This window comes from Sus scrofa, chromosome 5, assembly GCF_000003025.6.
Source record: "Sus scrofa isolate TJ Tabasco breed Duroc chromosome 5, Sscrofa11.1, whole genome shotgun sequence".
NCBI classification, from domain to species: domain Eukaryota; kingdom Metazoa; phylum Chordata; class Mammalia; order Artiodactyla; family Suidae; genus Sus; species Sus scrofa.
Window position 1 is genome coordinate 3985415 of NC_010447.5, and position 14017 is coordinate 3999431.

At 40.9% G+C, this 14017-nt stretch overlaps 1 protein-coding gene across 2 annotated transcripts in view; it reads left to right on the top strand.

Annotated features, from left to right (window-relative positions):
* The window catches only part of SMC1B (structural maintenance of chromosomes 1B), a 91051-nt gene that overhangs the window by 9317 nt on the left and 67717 nt on the right, over positions 1-14017 (top strand). For both annotated transcript variants that reach the window (XM_021091389.1, XM_021091388.1), the window contains exons 2-5: positions 5120-5308; positions 9707-9819; positions 9908-10111; positions 13527-13765. In XM_021091389.1, coding sequence (XP_020947048.1) covers positions 5120-5308; positions 9707-9819; positions 9908-10111; positions 13527-13765 — 745 coding nt within the window. The remainder of the gene's footprint in view (positions 1-5119; positions 5309-9706; positions 9820-9907; positions 10112-13526; positions 13766-14017) is intronic.

The window sequence follows — 14017 nt, forward strand, 5'->3', positions numbered from 1 at the left end:
AGTACGCTGGCAGCTATTGCTCCGATTCGACCCCTAGCTTGGGAACTTCCATGTGCCATGAGGGCAGTGCTAAAAAGACAAAAAAAAAAAACCCTGATATATGGCATTTGTCTTTATCTTTCTACTTCACCAAGTATGAGAATGTCTGATTCCATCCATGTTGCTGCAGATGGCATTATTTTGTTCTTTTTTAATGGCAGAGTAGTATTCCATTGTGTATGTGTACCACATCTTCTTTACCCGTTCATCTGTCCATGGACATTTAGGTTGTTTCCACGTCTTGGCTATTGTGAATAGTGCTGCCATGAACATAGGGGTACATCTATCTTTTTGAATGAAAGTTGTGTCTGGTTATAAGCCCAGGAATGGGATTGCTAGATCATATGGTAGTTTTATAGTTTTTTGAGGAACCTGCATACTGTTTTCCATAGTGGTTGTACCAATTTGCATTCCCACTGACAGTGTAGGAAGGGTTTCCTTTCTCCATACCCTCTCCTGCATTTGTTATTTGTGGACTTATTAATGATAGCCATTCTGACTGGTGTGCTGGTCATTTTTAACCGTGTTTTCACTGTTCCTTGATTTTTGTCATTGTAAATATTTTTCCTTACTCTGAAAATCTTATTTCCTAACATGACTAGTATAATTAATTATTTGCTTTAACGTACAATATAAAAAAATGCCTTAAAGTACCAATAACATTATAAACAATAAAGCTACTAAAGGAAATTTAAAATTCCTTTGTACTTCTTTTTGGTCCTTAGAATGGATTCTACTGAGAATGTACGGTCACAATTCTGTGATCCAAAATCCCTTGAAATGAATCATTTCAGTATGCCTATGTTACCAATGTAATACTCAGTTAAGTTTACTTGTTTGTGATTGTTTTCATTTATGGTATTTTTTCTTTAATTTTTTATTATAGTTTATTTGCAACGTTCCATCAATTTCTTCTGTACAGCAAAGTGACCCAGTTATATAACATTCTTTTTCTCACATTATCCTCCATCATGTTCTATCACAGGTGACTGGATATAGTTCCCTGTGCTATACAGCAGGATCTCATTGCTTATCAACTCCGAATGCAATGGTTTGCATCTACTAACCCCAAACTCCCCATCCATCCTACTCCTTCCCCCCCCGCCCCGGCAACCACAAGTCTGTTCTCCATGTCCATGAGTTTGTTTCTTTTCTGTAGATAGGTTCATTTGCATATATGGTATCTTAAAAATTTAGTTTTTTTTTAATTGGTAATGTATGCACATATTTTAAAGGTCAGAACTATAGAAAAGTTTCTTCTACCCCTACTTCCTGTGTCACTTAGGATCCCAAGAGGAAATAGGTGGCAGTATCAAAATTAGGACAGTTCGAGGAAGGTTTATTTAAAAGAGACAAATTACATAGGTGTGGGAGGGCTGTAGAGGAATCAAAGAATATAGCGGTCACACAGCTAGCACCACCCCAAGGCCCAGAGAGGAAGGAACCCAGAAGGAACTTGGAAACATTGAAGGGCACAGCCAATCGGAAGCCACCTTCCAGGGAGGAAAGTAGGGAAGTAAATACTCTGACCTCAGCCTTCTTCGACCCTCGTGCCAGGGCGCTCCATCGGCCAAATCCAACTTGAAACTAAAAGTCTGAAGAGCTTGTGGATAAAGGGCAGAAGGTGCCCAACTCAGCTTCTGTGCCATGCTCTTCTTCACCTTCTGTACATAACCATTAGTTCCTTAATGATCCTTTATTTCTTTCTGCAAATTCTCCCAAGTATGTGTATATTGTTATTCCCAACCCCTCACTTTTTCTTTAAATAAGTCTGTATTCGTTTTTTTTTTTATTTATTTACTATGTCTACTGTTACGTACTTTTCATTTCCTCTTCTATTCTCTTACTGCTGTGTGATTTCTCTTTTCTGTGGCTATTACGTGATTATTTCAAATAGACTTTTCTGGAGTTGCCATTGTGGCACAGCAGAAAAAAATTGACTAGTATCGATGAGGATTCGGGTTCAATCCCTGGCCTCGCTCAGTGGGTCAGAGATCTGGTGTTGCCCTGAGCTGTGATGCAGGTCCCAGATGTGGCTTGGATCCCTTGTGGCTGTGGCTGCCAGCAGCCATAGCTCCAATTCGACCCCTAGCCTGAGAAATTTCATATCCTGTGGGTCCAGCCCTAAAAAGCAAAAAAAAAAAAAACTTAAAAATCAAAAAAAAAAATCAAAATTTCCTTTAATTTTTGAACACTTTAAGTTGTTTTCAGTCCTTCTGTGTTAGAAATTACCTATAATGAATTGTATGATTGTGTTTTTGCCATTGTGTAGTTTTTGTTTTGGTTTTGTCTTTTGTCTTTTTAGGGCAAAAAAAGACAAATTGGAGTTGTAGCCACCAGCCTACACCACAGCTACAGCAACACCAGATCTGAGCCATGTCTGTGACCTACACCACAGCTCATAGCAATGCCGAACCCTTAACCCACTGACTGAGGCCAGGGATCCATCCTGCATCCTCATGGATCCTAGTTGGGTTCGTTAACTGCTGAGCCATGACAGGAACTTCTCCATTGTGTAGTTTTGCATCTGTATCAGGGAGATAGCTCCCTAGAAGTGAAATTGTCAGTTCAAAAGCTAAATGGGGTTACAACTTAGTTAGCTGTTGCCAGATTCCCCCCTCCATAGTGGTTGTATCATTTTGTACTCCCAAGAATAATTTAATGAGAGGGCTGTCTCCCTCTTGCTGCATCAAAAGAATGTTTTCAAATTTTTGGATTTTTGCCTGTCTAGTAGATAAGAAATGGTAATCAAAACAGTTTTAATTTACATTTCTCTTATTATGACTGAGTTCAAGTATCTTTTCGTATGGTTAAGCACCTTTGTATTTCTCTTTCTCTGAATTGCCCTTTCATTTCCTTTGCCTGGTTGTCTGGTGGGTTATTGTCTCAGAAATGTTTATAAAATATATCGGAAAAAGTCACTGCTGTTCCTAAAATCCTTCATGGTTTCACATAATCTTAAGCATAAAGTTGATTTCTCTTTTATGCCTCCTAACCTTGCAAGCTTGGTGTCACTGCTATATAATCACTTACTGTTTCTTACGGAACCTTGCTATCCCATTTGTACCGGTGACCAAGCATTCTCTATTCCTGGAATGGTTCTGGTTACCTTCACCACCACCTCCGCAAACTTCTACTTACTTACCCTTTAAAACTCAGCCCAGAATTATCTCCTACAAAGCCTACTCAGAGTCTCCAGTAATTAGGGCCCCCCCTAAGTGCTTCTATAGTTCTTTGTGTTAATTTTGTCTTAGAACTTGTAGTAAGTTATAATTTCCTGCTTTGAGTGGGAAGAGTATAGGTTTTGATATCAGACACCTAAAAAACCATGTTAATTAACTGAGACTTAGCTAAATACAGCTACAGCATTTTACTATCTAGTTCTTTTTAGAAAGATCATGGAAAGATCATAGAAAAACCATGCCATATTTCCAATGACTGGCAGTATTTTCTTGTTTATGTAACTTTTCCCGCTTTTGGCACTAGAAATTTAAATTTCTTAAAAAGAAAAGAAATTAAATAGAAACAGTGGTAGCTGAGAGGACCCTGCATCTTGGATACTGTCTTAGAACAAACTATGGGCTCAGGGTTGGGGAACAATTTGCCGTTTGGGTCAGGAGTCCCCAAGACTCCCCCCAGTGTTGATGGTCCACTAGGAGGACTCACAGGACTCAGCATAGTTGTCATGACTGAAAGGAAACAAAGCAGACTCAGGCAAGAGAATAGGTACAGGGGGTGAACTCTTGAGGAAGCCAGGCACAAGGTTCTCTGAATCCTCCCCGAGTGAAGTCGCACAGGACAGGCTTAATTCTTCCACAGCCAGTTGTGACAGCACATGTGAGAGGTTGTCTACCAGAGAACCTCATCAAGGACTCAATGCCCAGGGTTTTGATCGGGGTATAGCCACATAGGCACCTCTGCCTAGCACGCACCAAAATTCCAGACTCCTAGAAAGAAAGCAAGTATTCAGCATAAGTCGTAGTGTTTATATAAACGGTTTAGGTGCAGTGAGACATTCTTGTCAGAAAGTGGTGGAAATTCTCATGGCATCCAAATCCAAATCAAATCCTATCATGCCAGCCAGGCTGGTAAGCAGGACTTTCAGAGGATAGCAGGCTTGGACATGCTTTATAATTCTTCTGCACTACCAACTCATACTAGTCATAAATATTCTAGCAACCTGAGTCCAGGCCTTGGGAAAATCCTGGAGGTAGATAGCCATTTAAAAAAATATATGTGGAGTTCCCACTGTGACTCAGCAGGTTAAGAACTCAACATGGTGTCTGTGGGGATGCGGGTTCAATCCCTGGCCTCGCTTGGTGGGTTAAGGATCCAGTGTTGCCGCGAGCTGTGATGTAGATCACAGATGCAGCTTGGATCTGGCGTGGCTGTGGCCTAGGCCACAGTTGCAGCTCTGATTCTACCCATAGCCCCGGAACTTCCATGTGCCTTAGGGTACGGCCCTAAAGAAGGAAGAAAAATGTGATACTTAAAATTTATGAAGTGGGGATAACTGAAATTCAGAGAAGTTAAATGATTTGCCACGATATGATATTTAATAGTGGGAGAGAGCTGGGGTTTAGATTCATGTATGTATGTATGTATGTATTTTTTTAGGGTGCAGCATATGGAGGTTCCTATGCTAGGGATCAAATTGGAGCTGCAGCCGCCAGCCTACGCCACAGCCACAGCAATGCCACATCCAAGCTGGTCTGCAGCCTACATCATAGCCCACTGCAGTACAGGTCCTTAACCCACTGAGAAAGGCCAGGAATCAAACCTGCATCCTCATGGCTGCTCGTCAGATTCGTTTCCGCTGAACCACAACGGAAACTCCTAGATTCATGTATGTAGCTCCTTAAATTTTGAACACTTAATACTCTACCATAGCTGCATAGAAGAAACCAGTAATCTACATAAAATTATTCAGTAACATGCATTTTGAATATAGAAAAGACAGTACTGTTTAGACGTGTGACCGCCTCTGTTTCACTTGCATTGGTAACCTGGTCTCTTTAGCTCTGGGCAAGGGTTCTTTTTCATTAAGGATAAATAACTTTTTCTCTCTTTTCTTCCCCAGGAAAATCTAATGTAATGGATGCACTTAGTTTTGTCATGGGAGAAAAAATTGCTAATTTAAGAGTGAAAAATATTCAAGAACTTATTCATGGGGCACATATTGGCAAACCTGTTTCTTCTTCTGCAAGTGTGAGAATTGTGTATGTGGAGGAAAGTGGAGAAGAGAAAACATTTACAAGGATTATCCGAGGTATGTTTTTTTGTTTGTTTGTTTTTTTGTTTTTTTGTCTTTTTGCCATTTTCTTGGGCCGCTCTTGCGGCATATGGAGGTTCCCAGGCTAGGGGTCGAATCAGAGCTATAGCCACCAGCCTACGCCAGAGCCACAGCAATGTGGGATCTGAACCACGTCTGTGACCTACACCCCAGCTCACGGCAACGCCAGATCTTTAACCCACTGAGAGAGGCCAGGGATGGAACCCACAACCTCATGGTTCCTAGTCGGGTTCGTTAACCACTGCGCCACGACGGGAACTCCTGTTTTTTATTTTTATCTTGGGTAGCAGATCTCAGAAGCAGGTGATAGAACTTGTCTGATTCTCCACTGGACTTTAAGCAGGCATATTATTCAAATTCCCTACTCTTTGTTTGGGGTTTGTGGGTTTTGTTTTTTGTTTTTTTTGTTTGTTTGTTTGGTTGTTTTTGTCTTTTTAGGGCCACACCTGCGGCATATGGAGGTTCCCAGGCTAGGGGCGAATTGGAGCTATAGCTGCTGGCCTACACCACAGCCACAGCAACATTGGATCTGAGACGAGTCTTTGACCTACACCATAGCTCGTGGCAAGGCTGGATCCTTAACCCCCTGAGCAAGGCCAGGGATCGTACCTGCATCCTCATGGATGCCAGTTTCCACTGAGCTACGATGGGAACTCCCAAATTCCCTACTGCTGAATAACATTCTTCTCCCTGGTTAGTAGGTTACAATGAAGGAGAGAGTCTGCCTCAAAGACAGTGACGTTGTAAAGCCCTTCCTGAGGGCCTCTATATATGAGCATCTGCTTTTCCTAGGGATGAAATAATTCAGCGCATGTTTTTGGTTTGTTTAGAAAGCTTTCCCTACCACCAAAAGCAAGTTGAATGAAATATTCGAATTTCTGTTTTGTTTTGATTTATTAATTAAATCCCTGTATTTCTTGACAAAACAAATCAAGATTTATTTAATTATATTTTTCTACCTATGCTAGGAGTTTACAGAGCTTGTATAAACAGATGTTTCTTATTTTCGTTTTTTGTTGTTGTTTCTTTCCATTCTGCCACTAGAACACAGTTTTAATGTTCTAATGTACAACTTTCCCCAAGTTCAATCATAGGTAATTTTAGAAATACTTATTATTATGTGCATGTACCTTAATGTATAATTTAAGTTTTTCACCACTTTATCACCTAGATGTTTCTTTCTTTTTTTTTTTTTTTTTGTCTTTTTTTGCCATTTCTTGGGCCACTCTCACAGCATATGGAGGTTCCCAGGCTAGGGGTCTATTCGGAGCTGGAGCTGTAGCCGCTGGCCTACGCCACAGCCACAGCAATGCCAGATCGTTAACCCACTGAGCAAGGGCAGGGATCGAACCCGCAACCTCATGGTTCCTAGTCGGATTCGTTAACCACTGCGCCACGACGGGAACTCCCTAGATGTTTCTTTATTGGTTATTTTTCTCACTTTCTTTGAGTTTTTTATCAAAAGACTCCATCTCAATCAGAGTCCCAAGCTTGCTTTCTTTTCTTCTTTTTTTTTTTTTTTTTTTTTTTTTTGTCTTTTGTTGTTGTTGTTGTTGCTATTTCTTGGGCCGCTCCCGCGGCATATGGAGGTTCCCAGGCTAGGGGTTGAATCGGAGCTGTAGCCACCGGCCTACGCCAGAGCCACAGCAACGCAGGACCCGAGCCGCGTCTGCAACCTACACCACAGCTCACGGCAACGCTGGATCGTTAACCCACGGAGCAAGGGCAGGGACCAAACCCGCGACCTCATGGTTCCTAGTCGGATTCGTTAACCACTGCGCCACGACGGGAACTCCGCTTTCTTTTCTTAATAAACCACTGTAAGTTCATTTTTCCATATTTATTGACATAATTGTCAAATAAAAATTGTATATGTTTAAAGTATATAATTTGATGTTTTAATATACATTGTGAAATAATCACCACAATCAAGCTAATTAACATATGCATCGCCTCACATGGTTACTGTTTTGTGTGTGTGTGTGTGTGTGTGGTGAGAACATTTAAGAGCTACCCTCTTGGCAAATTTGGAGTATGCAGTACAGTGGTGTTACCTCTAGTCACATTGCTGTATTACATCTCCAGAACTTACTCATCTGGCATAAATGAAACTGTTCACCTTGACCAGAAACATCTCTCCATTTCCCCTCCCCAGCCCCCGGCAACACCGTCCTTCTGTCTGTCTCTATGAGTTTAACTGTTTTCCATTCCACGTAAAGGTGAGATCGTGTATATGGGTTATTTCACTACCGTAGCATCCTCCGGGTTCATCTGTGATGCCACAGATGGCAGAATTTCCTTCTCTTTTAAGGCTGAGTAATATTCCCACATTTTCTGTATCCAGTCATCCACTGGCAGAGATTTAGTTTGTTTCCATATCTCAGTTATTGTGAATAATGCTGCAGTAACATACGAGTGCAGTTAACTCTTCAAGGTACTTTGATTTTCTTTGCATATATACTCAGAAGTGGGATTGCTGGATCATAAGGTGGTTCCATTTTTAAGTCTTTTAGGAATCTTCATACTGTTTTTCATAATGGCCATGCCAATTTATATTCTCACCAACAATATTAAGGGTTCCCTTTTCTTCACGTCCTCACCAAAACTTATCTTTTACATTCTAATAGGTATGAGGTGATTCCTCATTAAAGTTTTGATTTGCATTTTGCTGGTGATTCCTGCTTCTGAGCACGTTTTTACATACCTGTTGGTCATTTGTATATTATCTTTTGAGGAATATCTATCCAGGTCCTTTGCCCATTTTTAAATTGGGTTATTTGGGTTTTTTGCTATTAAGTTCTGTGGATTCCTTATATATTTTGGATATTAACCCCTGTTAGATATTTGGTTCCAAAATATTTTCTCCCATTCCACATGCTGCTTTTTGTGCTCTGTTGGTTATCGCCCTTGCTATACAGAAGCTTTTTAGTTTGATACAATCCCACTTGTCTGTTTTTGCTTTTGTTGCTTCTGTTTTTGATATCACATCCAAAAAATCATTGCTCAGAGAATCGTCACGAAGCTTTTCCCCATGCTTTCTTTTAGTAGTTTCGCAGTTTTAGGCATTACATTTAAGTCTTTAGTTCAAGTTATTTTTTGTATAGATGTGTCCATTTTGTATAAGGGTCCAATTTTATTCGTCTGCTGCGGATATCCACTTTTCCCAACACTGTTATTGAAGAGACTATCTTTTTGCCATTATGTATTCTTGGCACCCTTGTTGAAGATTGGTTCACTGTAGATGCTTAGATTTCTTTCTGGATTCTATTCTGTTCCACTTTTCTCTATGTTTTTGTGCCAGTACCATGCTGCTTGGATTACTGCAGCTTTATAATGTATTTTCAAATCAGGAAGTGTGATGCCTCCAGCTTTGTTCTTCCTAGCTCATCTATCTTAGTGCATTTGGGCTGCTATAATAAAATACCACAGACTGGTAGCATATAAACAATAGAAACTTACTTCTCCTGGTCCTGGGGGCTGGAAGTCCAAGATGAGGGTGCCAGCATGGTTGAATGAAGCTCTCTTCTGTTGCAGACCCCTCACTGTACCCTCGCATGTGGATGCAACTACGGAGACTTGAGGGCTCCTTTTATGAGTGCACCAGTGCTATTTGTGAGGGCTCCACTGTCATGACCTAGTCACCTCCCAAAGGCCTTACCTTCTTTTTTTTTTTTGTCTTTTTGTCTTTTTTTTTAGGGCTGCTCCCGTGGCATGTGGAGGTTCCCAGGCTAGGGGTCCAACTGGCAAGCTGAAGCCACTGGCCAAAGCCACAGCAACGCGGGATCCAAGGCACATCTGTGACCTACACCACAGTTCATGGCAGTGCTGGATCCTTAACCCACTGAGTGAGGGCAGGGATCGAACCTGTGTCCTCTTGGATCCTAGTCGGGTTTGTTAACGGCTGAGCCATGACGGGAACTCCCCAAAGGCCGTACCTTCAAACATCACTTTTGTTGTTAGGATTTCATCATATGAATTTAGGGGGACACAAACATTCAGACCATTGCACCATCCTATTTAAAATTGCCCTCTCTCTCCCACACAGAAACTTCCACACTCCCTCCTCAGCTCTGTTTTACTCCTTAGCACTTAATACTTGCTCACATGCTTTATTTTACTTACATAGCTTATCTGTCTCCATTACTAGGATATAAGCTCCTTGAGACCAGACTTTTGTCTCTTATGTTTATTGCTGTATAATACTCCTTGGCATGTAGTAGACACTCATTATTTGGTGACTGATTACATGCATTTATGAACATGTATATTATTGTATAAAGGGCCATTTTAAGAAGATAGTTTAAGCTTTCAGTAGTTGCTTACGTATGTCTGGTATTTATACTTCCTATAACAGTCTTTATTCTTTTACTTTAGGGGGATGCTCAGAATTTCATTTTGATGATAATCCTGTGAGTCGTTCTTCTTATATTAAAGAGCTGGAAAAGATAGGCATAATAGTCAAAGCCCGGAACTGTCTGGTTTTTCAGGTAAGTAGCTGCAGTGGTTTATTTTATCCATAATTTTGAAAATACATCGCTGTATTTTACATGTTGGTGTGCTTTACTGCTTTGAAAGGGAACTGTGGAATCGATTTCGTTGAAAAAACCCAAAGAAAGAACACAGTTTTTCGAGGAAATCAGCACTTCTGGGGAGCTCGTAAGAGAATATGAGGAAAAGAAAAGGAGGTTACAGAAGGCTGAAGAAGACGCACAGTTTAATTTTAATAAGAAGAAGAATATAGCTGCAGAACGCAAACATGCAAAATTAGAGAAAGAAGAGGTAAGACGTCATGACGTGACCACTTGAGTGTGGGATGCAAAAACTTCCGCCACGAGTGTAGGTGCTGGTGTGGGGTTGCTGAAGAGATTTTTAACAACACGTGACAAAGCCCAGGAGTCATCAGTGGTAAGCTTTGTGATATGTTTTCCACAGTTTAGGTTTTTTCGCCCAAATAGGGAGGATAACCTGAACTACACCGATGTCTGTTTTCCCAACTAAAATTAAACTTGAGGGATTTGTGTCTTATATGGCGGAGACTCTCCAACTTTTGGAGCCTGTCCTCTTACACTTTAAAAATTATTGAGGACCCCAAAAGTTTCTGCTTATGTGGTTATATCTGTTGATAATTGTTGTATTTGAAATTAAAACAGACTTTTTTTTTTTTTGTCTTTTTGCCATTTCTTGGGCCGCTCCCTCGGCATATGGAGGTTCCCAGGCTAGGGGTTGAATCGGAGCTGTAGCCACCTGCCTACGCCAGAGCCAGAGCAACGCAGGATCCGAGCCTCGTCTGCGACCTACACCACAGCTCACGGCAACGCCAGATCCTTAACTCACTGAGCAAGGCCAGGGACCGAACCCGCAACCTCATGGTTCCTAGTCGGATTCGTTAACCACTGTGCCACGACGGGAACTCCTTGAGACATTTTAAAAATGCATTTTAACAATCAGCTTTAAAATGGCAATAAAAATTTGTTGCATATTAACAACATTTTTTTGAAAAATGATTCTTAAAACCAAAAATTAGAAGGGTAGTATTGTTTTACAATTTTATAATCTCCTTAATATCCATCTTAATAGAAGACAGGTGACTTCTCATATCTCCTTAAATCTTGTGTTAAATCTTATCTGTGCTGAGACTTAGCAGCTTTACCATCCATTGGCTCCTACACCATCAGTGCAGACATCAACACAGCAAAAATGGCAAAGAAAATATTAGTATTGCAGAATTCCCGTCATGGCTCAGCTGTAGCAAATCTGACTAGTATCCATGAGGCCGTGGGTTTGATCCCTGGCCCTGCTCAGTGGGTTAAGGATCTAGCGTTGCTGTGAGCACAGACACAGCGCGGATCTGGCGTTGCTGTGGAGTAGGCCGGCTTGGACTCCTAGCTTGGGAACTTCTCTGTGCTGCAGGTGTGGCCATAAAAAGCAAAACAGAGGGAAAAACTTAATTATTATTATGGCATAGTTTTGACCTCAGGGCCTCTGTAGAAGGGTGTGGGGGAAGCCTAGGAAACCGTGGCCACATTTTGCAGACGCTCTTCTGTGGTATTTCTGGGTGCCCTTCACAGTGCCTTGTGTATTGTTGGTAATTGTTTGCCTTTAGCGTAGTCCCTTTCAAAGGCGGCTCTGATTCTGTCTGTCTTGCAGAGCAGGGCTCCCCGGTGCACTGAGAATCGCATCTCCCTATCCAGCCTGCTGGTCTGCCCCTTGTTCACCTCTGAAGCTTTACCTTCCTCACATTGACCTTTATTATTTATTGAACACACCATGCTCCCTTCTCTCCTGAAGCTTTTGTTTTTTCCTCTGCCTAGATAGTCATATGCCTGATTTGTACATGGCTGATACTCTCATTCAGGTTTTCATAAAAAGCCATTTTCTCAGGCAGGCATTTGCTGTCCATTCCTCCAATCTAAATTAGCATCCTTTCCCTGGTACTCTTTGCTTATTTATTTATTTATTTTTTTGGGGTAGATTTTGCTCTATGAAATTTTCTTGCTTTTTATTTGTTTGCTTATTTATTCTCTGCCTCCTTCCCTCTCTACCCCATTAGAGGACTTAGATTATAAAGTCGCACGAGCAGAGTCTGTCTCTGACTTCTTCCCCACTATATTTCCAGCAGGTAGAAGAGGGCCTGGCACACAATAGGCAGTTAATAAATACTTGAAGAAGTAAATGAAGAGTGGATTGTGTTTCTTATTAGAGATGTTTCTTCATATCTTTTTTTTTTTTTTTTTTGTCTTTTTGCTATTTCTTGGGCCGCTCCCTCGGCATATGGAGGTTCCCAGGCTAGGGGTCTAATCGGAGCTGTGGCTGCCAGCCTACACCAGAGCCACAGCAACGCAGGATCCGAGCCACGTCTGCAACCTACACCACAGCTCACGGCAACGCCGGATCCTTAACCCACTGAGCGAGGCCAGGGACCGAACCCGCAACCTCATGGTTCCTAGTCGGATTCGTTAACCACTGCGCCACGACGGGAACTCCTCTTCATATTTTTATATGTGTATATGTGTTCTTGGTTTTATCAGTGGAAAGGGGTGGCGTAATTGCAAGTCCAATTATAGTATTCGTAATATACTGAAATAGCATGTGGCAATTTAGAATTTTAGAACTTTAAACATTATAAGGACAGTTAGAATAGTCCAAGTTCCTAATTATTTTTTACAACATCCTGGGAGATAGCTATTTACCTGTCCCTTGGGGTATTTCATAGATATGAGCTTTGATTTCAAGGCAGCACAATCCTTTATATCTTTTTTTAAAATATATAATGTTTTTTATTTGTTTTCATCATAGCTGGTTTACAGTGTTCTGTCAATTTTCTATGGTACAGCATGGTGACCCAGTTACACATACATGTAAAGATTCTTTTATCTCACACTATCATGCTCCATCATAAGTGACTAGATATAGTTCCCAGTGCTACACAGCAAGATCTCATTGCTTATCCATTCCAAAGGCAATAGTTTGATTCTATTAACTGCAAGTTCCCAATCTGTCCTGCTCCCTCCCCCTTCCCCTTGGCAACCACAAGTCTATTCTCCAAATCCATGATTTTCTTTTCTGTGGAAAGGTTCATTTGTGCCATATATTAGATTGCGAGTATAAGTGATATCATATGGTTTTTGTCTTTCTCTTTCTGACTTCGCTTAGTATGAGAGTCTCTAGTTCCATCCATGTTGCTGCTATGGTACAGTGGGTAAAGGATTGAGCATTACTGCAGCTGTGGCATAGGTTGCAGCTGCAGCTTGGTTTTGATCCCTGGCCCAGGAACTTCCTTGCAGGTGGCCATTAAAAAAAGAATTCATTACAGATCACCTGTTGGTTTTATAATTGAGTTTATGAAAGGTCAACATAAAATATATTCCCTTTTGGAGTTCCCATTGTGGTACAGCAGACTAAGAACCTGATGTAGTCTCTGTGAGGATGTGGGTTTGATCCCTAGCCTCACTCAGTGGGTTAAGGATCCAGTGTTGCCACAGTCTATGGCATGGGTCACAGATGTGGCTCAGATCCAGTGTCACTGTACTGTGTGGTATAGGCCGGCAGCTGCAGCTCTGATTAGACCCCTAGCCTGGGAACTTCTGTATACCGTAGGTGTGGCCTTAAAAAGAAAAAAATATATACTATTTTATATATATTTCATATTTTACATATAAATATTCAACTGTTGTTGAATTATACTGTTTTATAGGCAGAACGCTACCAGAATCTCCTTGAAGAACTTAAAATAAATAAGATACAACTGCAGCTTTTCCAACTGTATCACAATGAGAGAAAAATTCATTTTCTGAACACTGAGTTGAAACGTGTGAATGAGGATTTGAGTGTCACAAAAGAGTCTCTTTCTCGTCATGAAAACATAGTTAAAGCCAAGAAAAAGGAGCATGGAATGTTAAGCAGACAACTACAACAAACAGAAAAAGAATTAAAGTGAGTTTTTTAAAATCTTTGTTAACACTTGGGTTTTATGTAGATTGATAGACGAAATAAAAATCTAAGTGACACTTTGAAAGTTAACTTTAAAAACTTTTTTACTTTGGAACACTTTTAGATATAAAGAAAAAGAATAAAGGTAGCAGAAAGAGTTCTCCTTCCCACACCCAGTTTCTCTCATTCATAGTATATTGTGTTTGTTGCTAGTAGGTTACCTTTGTCAGAATTAGTTAACCAGTATTGATGTAT